The sequence below is a fragment of the Nicotiana tomentosiformis genome, chromosome 11 (assembly GCF_000390325.3).
Source record: "Nicotiana tomentosiformis chromosome 11, ASM39032v3, whole genome shotgun sequence".
NCBI lineage: Eukaryota > Viridiplantae > Streptophyta > Magnoliopsida > Solanales > Solanaceae > Nicotiana > Nicotiana tomentosiformis.
In genome coordinates, this window is record NC_090822.1 from 86,336,695 (window position 1) to 86,354,135 (window position 17,441).

Sequence of the window (17,441 nt, forward strand, 5' to 3'; positions counted from 1 at the left end):
GTAATTCTATAACACAGTTTAAAAATAATATAAATATACTTTAGCAAGTAAACATAGAAACAACACACTAGTATACATCGTATATAGACATATATCCATCTTTATGAGCACTTAAAATATTACCCGACGGTGAAAAATCTCCAACACAAGCATGCATTTGTCATCACGCGACCAAGGTTCCTATATGTAGTATTTGACCAATAAATACTAGTTAGGAGACTTACAGATTTCTCTTTTGCGGAAGCAGATTTACACCAACCACGATGTAGAAATATTGATTCTTAGTAATAGTTGTACATTGTGTATATAATATAGTATCTTGATGGTAACCTTAGTTAGCTGATTAGACATAAGTTAGTGGTTAGTTAAGTTAGTCAGTTAGGTAGTAATATAAAACACATGTACAATTGTATTACAACGAACAATTGTATTACAACGAATTCTAATAAGAACAATTACAATTTTCTCTCTGTCACCGACTTTCTCTCTCAAGCTCTCCTTCACTCTTCAGCTCCAATTTCCTTTCAACATGGTATCAGAGCCACCGAACAATGGTGCTTGAGCTGGTTAATGAGAAATTAAGAGCAATCGATCAAGTAACTGGTTAGATGTGCTTGAAGATTTGCAGCAGACAAACCCTAATTTCTCGCCATTGTTGTGTTCGCGAGCTTGCTTCGTCTGTATGTCGAAATTATCAAAAACAAATTGTGAATTCTAAGTCAATTGGAGCGGTAATTGGTTTTTCCCCTTGGATTTTGGAGAATTTCATGAAAAATGCCGACCACAAGTGACGAAACGATGGCATCCATAATGGACCAAACAGAATGATTCACTGACATCATCTAAGGAATCCTTTGTTTTTTCACCCATCCGATACTTCAGGTTGTATTCTCATCTCTCAATAGCTAACTGGAATTGAAATTTACACTGCTTGAAGTAATTCTATGAAGGTCGCACTGCTAGTAAAAAATAAATTAGATTTTATTGATGGTAGCTGTAGAAGAGAAGATTATATAGGAGATTTAATTCATGAGTGGGGTAGATATAATGCCTTTGTTCTATCGTGGATCACAAATTCAGTTTCGAGAGAATTGGCAAATGGATTGATATATTAATCCAATGCTCATAAGGTCTGGTTGGATTTGAAAGAATATTTTGATAAGAAGAACCTCACAAGAGTATATCAGTTGAATAGAGAAATTTATACAATGGTACAAGGTGCCTTTTCTGTGTACGAGTAATTCTCCAAATTGCAAAATGTTTGGGATGAATACCTATCTCTAGTTCCTCTCCCCGGAAATGATAAGACCTATGTAGATCACATAGAGCAACAAAAGTTGATGCAGTTTTTAATGGGGCTAAATGAGACTTACAATCTCGCAGTCAAATTTTGCTGAGAGTTCCCAGTCCATCAGTGAATCAGACCTATAATATGATCATAAAAGATAAAATTCAAAGGATGCAATCGAATATGATCAATCAGTGTGTTCAGCCCCTTCAGCAACTGGATTTGAATGATCCTACATCCCTTTCATCTATACAGGGAAATAAATTCAAGAAATTATATTGTGATTATTGCCATATAAGAGGCCACAAAAGGGAGAATTGCTACAAGCTGGTTGGATACCCTCCTAACTTCAAGAACAATAAGAGGATGACTTTTGATAGAGCTTAATAGATTGGCAATGGCAACAAGGGTCCTTTGGTTAATAATGTCAACTATGTTGATAACTTAGTTACTCCTACTTGTACTACTCTTACTAATAGAATGACTATGCCAGTATTTGCTCCTGAACAATACCAATAAATTTTGCATTTGATCAACAAAACACCACCTCCACAAGAGACAAATGTCAACATGGCAGGTATACCTTACTGCTTCATTAGTTGTTCAATTATAGATAATGATACTACTCCTTGAGTGGTAGATACAGGGGTAGCAAATCACATAATTTCTACCCTAAATCATCTACTTAATTCTAAGTTGATAGCACTATATTGTAGCAAAGTTCGTTTACCAAATGGCCAGACTACCTCTGTTATTCACATTGGTTCAGTTTCTTTATTTGAGACATACTGACTAATGTGCTATGTGTTCCATTTTTCAAATATAATCTCTTGGCCATCTCGAAACTAACTAAACAACTACAGTGTTGTATTGGTTTTATCTTGATTTTTATATTTTCCAGGACCTCTGTACTGGAAAGGTGAGGGGGATTGGTAAGGAGAAGGATGGTTTATACTTACTTCAACCTGCCAAGAAGCCTTCACCAGTCCAAGTCTCTACATCCTCAGCCTATCTTGTTCCTTCTCATCACTGCTTATCTTCTACTCAATCTGATCACTTCACAGTATGACACCAAAGGCTTGGTCATGCACCAGCTATTGTTCTTCAGAAAATTTCAACATTGAAGAGTCATTTGTCCAATCAAGAATCTAAGTCTTGTAAAATTTTTTTTAGCAAGGCAAACTAGATTTCTTTTTTCTAATAGTGTGTCAAAAACTGTATCTCATTTTGAACCTGTACACATGGATATATGGGGTTCATATAGGCAATGTATTTACAATGCTTTTAGATTTTTTCTTACCATTGTTAATGAGTATTCTAGAATGAATTGGGTGTGCTGATGAGTAGCAGAAGGTCTGCAAGGGTCACTGCCGTCTGTGATGCTGATAGGGCATCATGTGTGGTGCCCGGGAAATCTATGACAGAATACTATGTTAAGTTGGAAGATTCACTGATCTCTTGGAAATAAAAAAAATAGAGTACAGTATCGAGGAGCTCAGCTGAAGCTGAGTACAGGAGCATGGCAACTACATTGGCAAAACTTCTGTGGCTACAAAGATTGTTACAAGAGTTGGGAATGAAGTTTGAATTGCCTATAGAGCTGTTTTGTTACAACAAGGCAGCTTTGCAAATAGCTTCAAATCCCACGTATCATGAGCGTACTAAGCATATAGAAATAGATTGCCACTTTATATGAGAAAGGATTCAAAATGGCTTGATCAAGACAGAACATATGTCCAGCAAAGACCATGTGGCAAATATATTGACTAAAGCACTAGGCAAACAACTACACAATGATATGGTGTGCAAGTTGGGTATAATCAATGTATTTCATCACCCAACTTGAGGGGGAGTGTAGAAATATTGATTCTTAGTAATAGTGTACATTGTGTATATGATGTAGTATCTTGATGGTAACCTTAGTTGGCTGATTAGGCACAAGTTAGTGGTTGGTTAAGTTAGTCAGTTAGGTAGTAATATAAAACACATGTACAGTTGTATTATAGCAAATTCAAAAAAATCAGTTACAATTTTCTTTCCATCACCAACTTTCTCTCTCAAGCTCTTCTTCACTCTGCAGCTCCAATTCTCCTTTCAACACACGACTTATGTCATTGATCGGGAATCCTCATGAAGAGGATGAAACCTCTTTATACACAACCTAAAATCCTCTAAATGCAGAGAACTCCTCCAACCCCTGGCCATTCTAATTCTCATGGAAGATTCCTCTTAAACACCCATAGTGGTGAACTGGTGATTATATAGGCTATCTTTAGGGTTTTATTCATGGGTCATCTAGCAGCCTTTATGGGTGGACTCGGGCTCAACACTATATATAAAAATATCTGAAATTTTATTTTTTTCATCTAAAACATACATATTCCAATATTAATCATGCTAGTAATCTAACAATCAATTATGGATAGGTTTTTACTTACTTCCAAACTCGAACACTTACTGGAATTATAATCATTCACTATAAAAGTCAAGTTTTCCTTAGAATCGATATTTTTAGTTATATTTTACCTCTTTATAATAATTTTTTACCTATAGCAGCGACAACCATGTTCATAGCAGAACGCTCTTTGTAAAATTACTCCTCTATAACCGCCATATAGAATCTTTAAGGTTACTAATAATAATTCTAAAAATATGCATACAATATTTTTCATTGCACAAAGTTTCTATTTTGCATAAGGCATAAGATTTGAAGATTTGCACATGATACCTTTTCCATTGGATAAATACCAAATAATATTCACATAGAAGATTTAATTGTTAAGCTCTTAGATTGTCTTCAAGTGAAAGCAATTGGAAACTTTTTTGCTGAAAATTTGGATACGAATCTTCGCCAATTCAAGCGTTATATTGCTAGTAAGAGAATGAAATCTACGAAATAAGTTACAATTACAAAGTTCTTCCATTGATCTTGAAAGAATTTATTTTTCTAATTAGCTTTAAATGTGTGTCTTAGTTTAAATCTTTATACATTTAGTTATGAATTTATTAATAATATATTAACTTTCTTCAATGTTTAACTGTGAAATATGCATATCTTTTGAAATTTTAAATTTGAATAATTTTCTTATCTTTTGTATGTAACATTAGAAAAGAAAAATAATTGATATTTGAATAAATTTTATCTATAACAAAAAAAAATATTTAAATATCAAATACTGTTATAGGTGTATAACAACCATTCACTATAAAAATAAAAAATGATCGGAACAAATGAGGTTATTATCGAGAGGGTTGACTGTAATAGCATATTGACTATTGTTCTAGCTCCCTAGTTGTGTTACATATTTTTAGACCCCCAAGAACATATTTAAATTCTCCATATTTCACATTTTTCTTCTGCATATATTTCCCAAATTTCTCAGCCTTTCCATTACTGATTCTGTTCAATAGTTAATCTTTATACAGTGTCTTGAATCTTTTGTTTCCATTTTGAATTCTAGGGCTAACATTTTTCCAATGCCCTTATTGAATCTGCTCCAAAGATCAAATTTTTATATTGGGTCTGGACTCTTTTTGCCATTTTTGTTCAGACTTTGATGCAGTTTCACATATACATGCATGCATATTACATGATTCTTGGAAATAGACAATTGGGTATGTTGGTAATCTTCTAAAGGTGTGATTTTTGAGAATGAATTGGCAATGGAGGTTAGAACAGAGAGTGTGATACAGGTGAGGAGTGAATTACAAGGTTGAAAGTGTGGTTTATTAGTATCTGTACAAGCATTTTGATATGGACCTCTTTGGTTCACCTCTGGCATCTGCATTTGCTTTCTGGTTTCACTGGCTTAGCTAAGATGTCTGTTCATGTTGATGAGACTATTCAATCTCCTCCAACTCTGCTCCCACCTAGTGAGTCTCTTCTAAGTGTCATTTATTTGATCAACGGCTGTCAAATTTGGCCCAAGTCCAAATGACCCGTCAAACGTTGGGCTGATTATTGACCCGTCTATTTATTGATCTCAATCCATCTCAATCCATTTAAAGGTGAGTTGATTTTTATAATTGATTCATGAGTAACTTTGTCAAATTTATTTTTTTTGTTTGATATGTTACATATGACCATAACAAATTTTAAAAAAATTTATTTGGTAATTATACAATTCATAAGAAAATAACAAATATTAGCTAAAGATTGATAAGAGTTGGGCCGGTTGGACTATGACCCAAATTTTAGCCCAACTTGATCCAACCCATCTTAGCCCAAGTAACTTTTGGACGGGTCAAATGACCCGTCCAATTATTGACTCAACCCGTTTTGACCCACCCAAAATCAGCCCAACCCGACCATTTGACACCCCTAATTTGATCACTTTTCACTTAACTATGTGATTAGTTCATATAGGTTGGTGAGTCTTAGTTGATTGATACGTGATTTATTTGTGGATTGGCTTGGAAGGAAAATTAAAATGATTAGTTACATAACTTGAGCTTGTGGATAGTTTCACAGTAGTGCGGTTTCAGGAAAATACAATAGTTGATATTAATTCCTTTAGTTCCACAAGTTTAATGAAAATAAATGAGTTGGTTCACCAATTGTAGCTTTTTCAAACTTGATGATTTGGAAATACAACCTTAATAGCTCAGCAATACAAGAACGCCTACTATTCAAGATGGTCTACATTTCCTGTGTTCTTTCCATTTTATTTTCGCCAGTTTCATTTCCAGATGCCAATTTTAAGGTTCCAAGTAAGAATTAGTTGGTGGTTGTATTTGATTTCAATGTCTTCTTTTTGTGCCATTAATAGTATTCTGCCACAGTAATATGGTTTACTTCAGACATATGCACTTGTTTTTCCTTATTTCAGGTGCCATGTCCATCTCTCGATTGCAACTGTAATAGTCTGTAAAAATGAAAACTCTATAAATTTTAAAAGCTTCATTAAGCCATTAACTCATAGAAATTATGCTTAGTCGGTCGAAGAGCAAGTCAATCGGATTGATAGGGAGTCAATCAAATGGTCAATGCCATATTGATAAAAACAAAAGAGGCGCTATGCCCCAAAAGGAAAGGGAGACATGGGGGTGGAGGGAAGTGTCCCTACCCTAAAGAACTTCCTTTTCCAGTGAAATATTCTGAGGAGCTGTTTGCTACTCTTTCTGGAAGCCCGTATTTGATAGTTGACCAAGAGTATTCTGTTCGGTACTCTGTGTTAACAATTTGGTGTGTTCAAGACAACATGTTTCATTACACTACCAAGGGAAGTGGTATCGTCAATAATGTTTGTCAATCCATTGCTTAAGCCCCTAAATGAAATAAGTTCATTGCTTATAACGTGAGGGATTAAAATTTGTGTAATGTTGGAGAAAAAGAGAATTTGATTCTTCAGCAGGAATGAATGGACAAGAGAGAGAAAGTACTCTCCTCATTGTCCATCATTTTTCCATCTATCGCCTTATTACATGAAAGCCACTTGCCCATGCACTTGTGCATGAAAGACACTTGGCTATGCACTTGTGCATGAGTTTCATTTGGCTACATCGAAAAGAGATGGCGAAACACTTGACTTTGTAAAGGTCCGAGTTTTGAGATACTATTTCCCACCTTTTATCAAAATGGGAAGTTAATTAACTTCTTTAAAAAATTCCCCACAAGTTTTAATCCATACTCTTTATCCCTTTTGTTTATTAAACTCAATTTTAATGTCACATGTTTGCCTTATAGATGAGTTAACTAGCATTGTACGGGATGAGATCGCATGGCGTATGTTATTTGTAAATAATATTATACTACTTGACGACACTAGTGAAGGTGTGAGCCAAAAGCTTTAATTATGGAGAAGCACTCTAACAATTTGTTTGGATGGTTGTTACATATTATTTCATAATGTATCATATCGTATTGTATTGTATTTTACTGTATCATTTGATGAATACAATATTTGGATAGATTGTATCGTTTGCCGTCATTTTATGATATCACACACCAGCAATATGAAGAATAGACTTACAATATTATAAAGAAAAATTATAATACATGTTAAAATTATTATATAAAAAGGTAGTGTAAATGATAAAATAAAACTATTTAATAATAATGAATGGTGAGATGAGAGAAAAAGACAAGATAATGACACGACCACACCAAATCGGTCGTTACATAAAGTGGCACATTTCATCGTTACGTAATGAAGGATTTAACGATACGATACAATAAAATTTAAGTAACAATCAAAATAAACATTGTATTTAAAGTAACAATACGATACAATACAATAGGTAACAACCATCCAAACAAGCTGTAAAAGAGTGAGGATTTCAGGATAAGTAGAAGTAAGACTGACTGCATGGAACTGCAAGTTTAGCCAACATAAAAATAACATTGAGGTGAGATTGGGGGAGATTGCATACTTAAATGCACTCAATTGAGATATCAAGCTCGATGTTCCAAGAGATCGGTATGATAGATGGAGATATTTCTAATACAATAAAATAGGTTGAAACGAAGAAGTGCTATTGGAGTGTTATATGACAGAATATTACCTACCAAAGTGAAAGATAAGTTTTACGGAACGGTCGTGAGACCGACAATGTTGTATGAGAGTGAATGTCAGGCCTCTAAAATTCAACATACCTATAAGATGTGTATCGTAAAAATAAGAATATTGTGATGGATGTGCGGTCATAGAAGATTAGACAAAATTAAAATTGACCACATTCAATAGAAGGTACATGTAGCATAAATAGAGGATAACATGAGAGAAAGTCGCTTGAGATGGTCCTACATCAATCTCCAAATGCCGGTCTGTGGGTGTTGTTTGACTAAAAAATGTGACTTCCGGTTAAACTATTAAATTTATGTTATAATGGGCTAAATTTAGTTGAGGATAATAAGTCTAGATGCTAATCTCGAAAACATGCGGGAGATGGAGACAAATCTCGTAAATGATTGGTTACAATAAGTACAAAATACTTTTAGAGTATGAACATTAATGGAGATATATCTAACAATAAATGGCAATAAATACCATTTAAGGCCTCATTTGTTTGCATTTAATGGAGGTCTAAATCTTAATCATTCAGATCTAGCCCATTAAGTATATTTATTCTTAAATCTTAACCCTAATTATTCAGATGTAGCCCGTTAAATCTATTTATTTTTTCTCTTTTAAAAGATCTTAATAGGTCTGAAAGGATCTTATTCGGTTAGATCCATAACAAAGTCCTACTGGCGTTCAGACTCTATGGAAAAAACGATACTGACTTTATTTTCGCAAAGTTTCGCTCAACGACTGCTTTATTTTAGCAAAGTTTCACGCTTCTCTTCTCCATCTTCTATGCATAAATTTCACGCCTCTCTCACTGTCCATCTATTATCATCTACTCTAATTTGTTTTCTCTTCAACAGGTAAGTTCTAAAACCTTTAGAATTTCTTGTTTTAATTTTATGAGATTCGCAATTCGCTTGCCTATTATTTTGTATAATACTTGTTTGAGTTTCAAGATTTAAATTCTATTCTCTGATAGTTAGTTCTACAGTGAAAAATTAGAAAGTTTTACGAAACTTTTGAGGTTTATCTCTGGATTGTATTAGCAAGATTTTTTCAAAATAAGAAACGATGAAACTGTGAAAAAACTAAAAAAAAAAAACTAAGATGAAGGAACCTCCCTTTCCTAATCTTACCATACACAATATCAATATGGGGCAGAAATATAAAAAGGAGTTCTAATTAATATCATTCGCTTACAATCACAACTTGAAAGTAGAAACCCGCATACTATGATATGAACTATATAAAGAATGTAAGAGATGCATTTTGCCAATACCAAATCAACAACAACAACAACCCAGTATAATCTCACTAGTGGGGTCTGGGGAGGGTAGTGTGAATGCAGACCTTATCCCTATCCTGGGGTAGAGAGGCTGTTTCCAAGAGACCCTCGGCTCCCTCCCTTCAAGAACTCCCCACCTTGTTCTTGGGGTAACTCGAACTCACAACCTCTTGGTTGGAAGTGGAGGGTGCTTACCACTAGAGCAACCCTTCTTGTCACGCCAAGACCAAATCAACAAATCTAAACTTTTTGCTGTGTGATGCATACTAGAGTTTGCATTTAGAGTCACTTCGAGTTGGCAGCCAAAGAATCTTTACTCCTATCACCAGTGATGCCTGAGAAAATTAGCTTATTTAGTTAGGAATTACCACCTTTGCGGCTTCAATATATTTCCATAACCAATAAAAATTTAGCTTTAAATACTCAGCTGATACAGCATAGAGAGTAGATCAAAGCCTCCACTAACACTAGCACTGAGAAGAACTAACTATATATAAACTATTAGACTAGTAAGAATTAAATAAAATATGTAACTTATCAAATTACAGTTTGTTCACTTTAACAACCACTAAATCATCTGCTTCACTTCAATAAAATTAACAAAGTTTCAAGACTTAATTTGACATGTCCTAAAAATAGGATCAAGAGCTTTCTCTGTCTTTGCTCCATGGAGTTCCCTTCAAAGAATAGAACATCTTTGACAAGTTGTGGAGAGGTATGTGGCACAATGTTGAAACTTTAGCAACAGTAAAGGGCATTAAGCCTTAAATTTGAATGATTTTTCATTCTTAAATTAAAGAATAAAAGTATTTGTGCGTTAATTAGTTTCCAAGCTTTATGTTAATAATGATATTTCGATTTCCAACATGCCATGTGAGGTGCTTACAAAATAGGAACTTCTATATGCCATAGTAGTTCGATTACTCATATGATATGAGTAAGGATTCCTTGATGTAAATTTATACATATTAAATGAATTTTTAAATATAAATATAGAGTTTGGACCAAAGTTATTGAAACCGCACCTCGGTCTCTAACTCTGCCCCTGCTTCTAACATCATTCATTTTTTTATTCAAAATCTAAGTGACTAGTAGATTCACAACAGAGCTAACTTTAATAAAGTAAAAAAAGATAGATACTTTGAGGAATTCTCAGTGGAACAAAATGCAATTGTTGTTCATTAAATGGTTTTTGCTAACACTCAAGTATCAATATTTCTACATATGAATGACTATAGCATGCCTATCAACAAGACAAGCATTACAATCGAAAAATAGTGATAGTATGACTGAACCTTATGCAGTGACTCCCAATTATTGACTCAAGTGGAAAGATATATGAAACAGGAGAATCTAACAGTAATTCTAGATACATCAAGAATGGAGATAAGATATAGATGCATTATTAATGCAATTCTCCTCTTCCTTTTTCTTTCATTTGTTTTTTGGGGGGGGGGGGGGATTATAATCTGGATCAATGGAATCCTTATTTGCACACTCAAAGGTCTAGCAGGTAGCATCTGAATATGCAGGTCCTGGCAATTTTTTATATTGCTTATCCATTACTCCTTGACGTTGTCAACAATATTATGCCAGAGGGCCTTTTCTCAAGTTACTTCTGCTTAATGATTTTATTTTATATGAGAACGCTTTTCCTTACCTCTGCCATAAGTAATAATCGGATCTTCTGTATTGGACAAGAAAAGATAAAGTCTGTTAAGATGATAATATCTTCATTTTGCCTCATCAGTTCATTTTCTATAATCATTACTATTTTATATTTCAGCTATGGAACAATCTAGTGAAAATTCAACAGCGAGTTGGAAAAATATGGATGTAGTAAAAATCTTTTTAGAAAGTTGTATTCAAGAAATATCCTTAAACGGGAGACTTGGAAGTAGTTTAAAGGTAGATTCATGGAACAAAGTTAGACTAGTGTTGGAGACTTCTCATGGCTTTAGCGTCACACAAAAGTAGATGAAGAATTATTATGATTATCTAAAAGAAAAGTATCAAGCTTGGTTGCCAATAACCAAAAAGACCGGAAATATTTATGACCCAACAACCAATACCATTCTAATGTCTAATAGTGAGTGGGATGAGTACATAAAGGTTAGTTCATTATCTAGTAATTTAACTTTTTCTTTTTTTTCTATAAAGAAAAAAGTTTGACGTGCATATTAAAAATCTCTTTATTATAGGCTCATCCAAAAGCAAAGGCATTGAAGACTTCGCCTCTACCATTCCCAGATCTTTGTACAAAACTTTTTGAGGGTTCTACAACAACAAGAATTCATGGTTGGAGTCTAAGCTGTACATATCCCCGCCCTGGTGTCTCTTCTATATCTACTACTATAGATATAGATACACTTGATAGAGTCGAATATCTAGTTGGTAATAAGAATGATGGAGCTCCTACTGATTATCCATCTCAGTCTTCAGTTCCAATTGAAAATAAACCTTTGGGAAAGAAAAAAAAAATCGCATTATCTCAATTGGACATTGAAGAGAAGATGAGTATTGCATTGGAGTTATTGGTTAAAATAAATAGTGGGCCTGACGTTGAAGAGTGCATGGTAAAACTAGAAGAACTTGGATCGGAAGAACCATTATACAGTGCAACTGTTAGTATACTGTATGAAGGTGACAACTACAGGAAAGCATGGATGAACATTACCGAGGTTGACAAATTGGAGAATTGAATTAAGGCCATGGGAAAAACAAATGGGGCTTATTTAATTTTGCTAATTAGCTAGATTATTAATTAGACGTTAATAATATGGAACCTTCTTTATTTTTTTCAACTATTATCGATTATGCTTATCTAATTTTTTAATATTATATTATGCTCGTGGAACATTTTTAATCTGTGATATACCTTTTTGAAATGTCTTATTTGAAGTCTATTTGATGTGCATGGTATTGTTTTACTAATTAATTTATATTTTTCAAATACATAATGTGGTATGCTTACTATTGTGTATTACACATTCTCTTTGTTACAACAATTTAGACATGGACATTGAGGATCAAGTATTAGCGTTGATGAGCTTGTATTGGTGTAAAAATCATTTTAGACTCAAGAATATCCAAAGAAATAAAGATTTAACATCATCTTTATCTGGTAAAAAATACACACAAGAATTGTTGTCCGGCTCTAGTCGACAGTGTTTAGAACTGATGCGCATGTCTCGTGATGCATATGTTCGGCTATGTCAGCATTTTAGACATAAAGGATGGCTCATAGATAGCAAACATATTTCCGTCGAAGAAAAGATAGCAATATTTCTGACCATTATAGGTCATAATGAGCGTTTTGTGGTTATGAAGAGAAGATTTCAACATTCTTCGCAAACGGTTCACAAATATTTTCATGAGGTTCTTGAAGCAATGATGTTATTTGCAAAAGATATGATATCATCTACAACATCTGATTCAAATCTACAAATTCCTGGTGCTCATAAAAAGTTACGAATTTTTTTAAGGTATTATGTGCTATAAAATTATTATATAACTCCGTAAGAAAAAAAATCATAACTATTAACATAAAATTATTATTTTTATTTGCAGGGAGCAATAGGTGCACTCGACGGGATATTAGTACATACACTTATTCCAGCTAATCAACAAATTATTTACAGAGGAAGAGAAAAGGGTAAATGTTATCAGAATGTTTTAGCTATATGTGATTTTAACATGGTCTTCACTAATGTTTATGCTGGATGGGAAGGGGTAGCACATGATGCACGTGTTCTAACAGAGATCGCATCTAATCCAGATAATGGTTTTTCATTTCCTCCTTATAGTAAGTGATACAACTTATTAAACTATTCTGAAATAATAAGTTAGATGTTTATTATATTCATTTAACCTTTTCTTTTGATGACAGATAAGTACTATTTATGTGATGCGGCGTATCCTAATACTCGAGGATTTCTAGCACCATATCGTAATATTCGATATTGGTTAGGAGATTATCATCGTAGACGGGCCATAAATAAGGAGAAAAAGTTTAACCATGCTCATGCACAACTCAAAAATATTATTGAACGTGCTTATGGAGTTTTAAAAGCAAGATTCCCAATATTGGACAAGATGGCTCCATATTCTATTGATGTCCAAAGAGATTTAGTTATTGCATGTTCTGCGGTTCATAATTTTATCAAAAAAGAGAGACTAAATGATGATTTGTTTAATCAATATGATTTGCCTCAAGTAATATTTGAGGAAGAAGGAGAACACAAACAAGTATTGGATGAAACAAATGGACCTAGCTAGACAACTGAAGATTCGCAATTTATGAACAATATGCGTGAAGAACTTGCACTTCAGCTAATGCAAGGAAGAGAAAATGCTTGATAGTTTTATATTTTTGTTATTAGAAATATATTTTTAATGTTTGAACATTAGAATTTGAAATAATGTTAATTAATTATTTTATTTGAATTTTATATATTCTATGTTTAAATATAGATAAATTGCACATATTCAGATACTAAAAACATACAGTCTTAGTCATTCAGTGTAAAGCTCCAGAGACAACATATTAATTATTCAGTTGTGTATTCAGATTCAGACGTCTGAGTCTTAATACACTTTTTCATATTTAGACGTGTATTCAGATTCAGACCTCTTAATCTTAATAAAAACAAATGACACCCTGCACTTGTACATGAAAGACACTTGGCTATGCACTTGTGCATGAGTTTCATTTGGCTACATCGAAAAGAGATGGCGAAACACTTGACTTTGTAAAGGTCCGAGTTTTGAGATACTATTTCTCACCTTTTATCAAAATGGGAAGTTAATTAACTTCTTTATAAAATTCCCCACAAGTTTTAATCAACAATCTTTATCCCTTTTATTTATTAAACTCAATTTTAATGTCACATGTTTGCCTTAGTTATAGATGAGTTAACTAGCATTGTACGGGATGAGATCGCATGGTATATGTTATTTGCAAATGATATTATACTAGTTGACGACACTAGCAAAGGTGTGATCCAAAAGCTTTAATTATGGAGAAGCACTCTAACAACTTATTTGGATGGTTGTTACATATTGTTTCATAATGTATCGTATCGTATTATATTGTATTTTGCTGTATCGTTTGATGAATATAATATTTGGATAGATTGTATCATTTACCGTCGTTTTATGATATCATGCACCAGCAATATGAAGAATAGACTTGCAATATTATAAAGAAAAATTATAATACATGTTAAAATTATTATATAAAAAGGTAGTGTAAATGATAAAACAAAACTATTTAATAATAATGAAGGTTGAGATGAGAGAAAAAGACAAGATAACGACGTGGCCACACCAAATCAGTCGTTACATAAAGTGGCACATTTCGTCGTTACGTAACGAAGGATTTAACGATACGATACAATAAAATTTAAGTAACAATCAAAATAAATATTGTATTTAAAGTAACAATACGATACAATACAATAGGTAACAACTATCCAAACAAGCTGTAAAAGAGTGAGGGTTTCAGGATAAGTAAAGACTGACTACATAGAACTGCAAGTTTAGCCAACATAAAAATAACATTGAGGTGAGATTGGAGGAGATTGCATATTAAATGCAATCAATCGAGATACCAAGCTCGATGTTCCAAGAGATTGGTATGATAGATGGAGATGTTTCTAATATAACAAAATAGGTTGAAATGAAGAAGTGCTATTAGAGTGTTATATGACAGAATGTTACCTACCAAAGTAAAAGATAAGTTTTAAAGAACGGTCGTGAGACCGACAATGTTGTATGCGAGTGAATGTCAGGCCTCTAAAATTCAACATACCTACAAGATGTGTATCGTAAAAATAAGAATATTATGATGGATGTGCGGTCATAGAAGATTAGACAAAACTAAAATTGACCACATTCAACAGAAGGTGCATGTAGTATAAATAGAGGATAACATGAGAGAAAGTCGCTTGAGATGGTCCTACATCAATCTCCAAATGCCGGTTTGTAGGTGTTGTTTGACCAAAAAATGTGACTTCCGGTTAAACTATTAAATTTATGTTATAATGGGTTAAATCTAGTTAAGGATAATAATTCTAGATGCTAATCTCGAAAACGTGCGAGAGATGGGGACAAATCCCGTAAATGATTGGCGACAATAAGTGAAAAATACTTTTAGAGTATGAACATTAATGGAGATATATCTAACAATAAATGGCAATAAATGCCATTTAAGTAAATAAGGAGAATGATTCACCAAATAATGGATGGATTGAACGATTATTTTTCCTTACAATGATGAGTGAAAGAAAGGTCCAAGGTTCATATGAACAATCCTCGGATCTGGTGGAAAAGGTTGGGAATAATATGAGCAAGAATCTTTATCAAAATATAACCTTTGTATTTTTATCAGAGAGAGCGAATCTTATTCTCAAAAGTGTTCTAATCAAATGGATATTACATGCCTTTCTTTCTTTTTCTTTTTTCTTATATATTCAACACATATCCCTAGTAAACTTTAATAGTACACATGTAAGGAATATTCATAAGAATATTCTCTCTAATATCTTATTCTGAAAACTAGCCATTATTGTCCTTTACGCTGTGCTTGACCTCGACCATGGTTGAAACCTCGGCCACGAATTTTGCTACCTTCTGGTCGACCTCGACTAACTTTTTTCTTAATGTCATATTTAGACCAAATACCCTTAGGGCAGATTTTGGCCCATACCGTCAGTCCCTCCGCATATTGAGGCCGAGCCCAGACGGCCTTAATGAACAGACTCTGTTTATCGTGATTGATAAAATTAGGCAAGCAAGTCGGATAGTGGCACTTCAGACGAGGTGGCGACATGACCTTTCGTGAGCCGAAACCTTTGAGGCCGCATTGTTTTGGAATGACATCATGAAATCATACATAATTGTGACGCATTTTTCCGATGCTTTGCGTCATTTCCCGTGCCTGTCATTTTGATACCTATTGTCACACCTCTTTTTTCACACACAAACCTATTACGAGGCTGAGTTAGAAGAGTTTTTATAATTAAAGTGACGTTTTAAAAAGGGATTATTTATTATTTAGAGTCGCCACTTTGGAATTGAGTTTTGGTATTCCAAGTCACCTTTTATTTGAATCCCTTATCAAACGGAAGCTTTGACTCTTTATTTATGGTCTACGAAAATAGAAAAATGAGTAAGGAATTCTGTTGACCGAGGGAAAGGTGTAAGACATCCCTCGAGTCCCGTGGTTCTAGCACAATCGCTTTTATTGACTAACGTAAGGCTTAAATCAATTCTTGGCTATTCTTGTATATTACTGGTTGTGATATGTCTATTATTGCTTAATTAATTTATAATGACCCGGCCGGTCGTTTTGAGACATAGAGCCCCGAACTCCTATTAACTGCTTTCCCATATCTATTTCTGCTATTGTGACTTGTCGGGATGATTGGTTTTGAGTTTCGAAGTATTTTGGGACACTTAGTCCCTAAATGAGAGCTTAAGTCTTAGAATTTGGACCTTAGTCGGAACTATATGAAGACGGTTCCATAATGGAATTTCGTCAATTCCGTTAGCTCCGTTGGGTGATTTTGGGCTTAGGGACGTGTCCGGAATGTATTTTGGGGGCCCGTAGCTCATTTAGGCTTGAAATGGCGAAAGTCAAAATTTTGGAGTTATGGACCGGTAATGAAAATTTTGATATCGGGGTCAAAATCTGATTCCGAAAGTTGGAATAGGTCCATACTGTTGAATATGACTTGTGTGCAAAATTTGGGGTCAATCGTACGTGGTTTGGTTGATTTCACCATTGGGTGTCGAATTTGAAAGTTTCAAGTTCTTTAAGTTTGAATCGGATGATGATTTGTGATTTTAGCATTGTTTGATGTGATTTTTGGGTTCGACTAAGTTCGTATGGTGTTTTAGGACTTGTTGGTATGTTTGGTTGAGATCCCGGGGGCCTCGGGTGTGTTTCGGATGCTCAACGGGACATTTTGGGACTTAGAGAAGTAGCAGATTTTTCTGGTTTTTGTTGCAGAAGTTTGTTCTTCGCGTTCGCGAAGAAGAGCTCGCGTTCACGAAAGTGTGGACAGTGGAAGCATCGCAAACGTGAGGAGTAAGACGCGTTCGCAAATAGTGTTTTCTGAGTGTGAGGTTTTGTTCTTCGCGTTCGCGAAGGGGAGGACGCGAACGCAAAAGTATGGTCTGTGTGTGCATCGCGAATGCATGAGTGGTGTGGCGTTTGCGAAGAGGAGTGAGGCTATTGGGGACCCCAGGTCTTTGTTCTACGTGTTCGGGAGGTGGTGGTCGCATTCGCGAAGGTCTGAACTATTAAATCTTCGCGTTCGCAAAGCCATGGTCACGTTCGCGAATGGTTAAATTT

The 17,441-nt window shown here is 34.3% G+C and overlaps 2 protein-coding genes across 3 annotated transcripts; both read left to right on the forward strand.

Annotated features, from left to right (window-relative positions):
• Positions 1-8,601: 8,601 nt before the first annotated feature.
• Positions 8,602-13,531, forward strand: LOC138900817 (uncharacterized). The gene is made up of 3 exons (XM_070188444.1): positions 8,602-8,657; positions 12,653-12,887; positions 12,972-13,531. The coding sequence occupies exons 2-3, from the start codon at positions 12,779-12,781 to the stop codon at positions 13,358-13,360; spliced, it is 498 nt and encodes a 165-aa protein (XP_070044545.1). The 5' UTR covers positions 8,602-8,657; positions 12,653-12,778; the 3' UTR covers positions 13,361-13,531.
• LOC104118478 (uncharacterized) lies at positions 8,664-11,950 on the forward strand. Of its 2 annotated transcripts, none has more exons than XM_070188443.1 (2): positions 8,664-9,797; positions 11,284-11,950. In XM_070188443.1, the coding sequence occupies exons 1-2, from the start codon at positions 9,750-9,752 to the stop codon at positions 11,782-11,784; spliced, it is 549 nt and encodes a 182-aa protein (XP_070044544.1). In that variant the 5' UTR covers positions 8,664-9,749; the 3' UTR covers positions 11,785-11,950. The 2 variants fall into 2 exon arrangements, with proteins under 2 accessions (XP_070044544.1, XP_033507987.1); XM_033652096.2 differs by lacking the exon at positions 8,664-9,797 and adding an exon at positions 10,542-11,194.
• Positions 13,532-17,441: the final 3,910 nt, after the last annotated feature.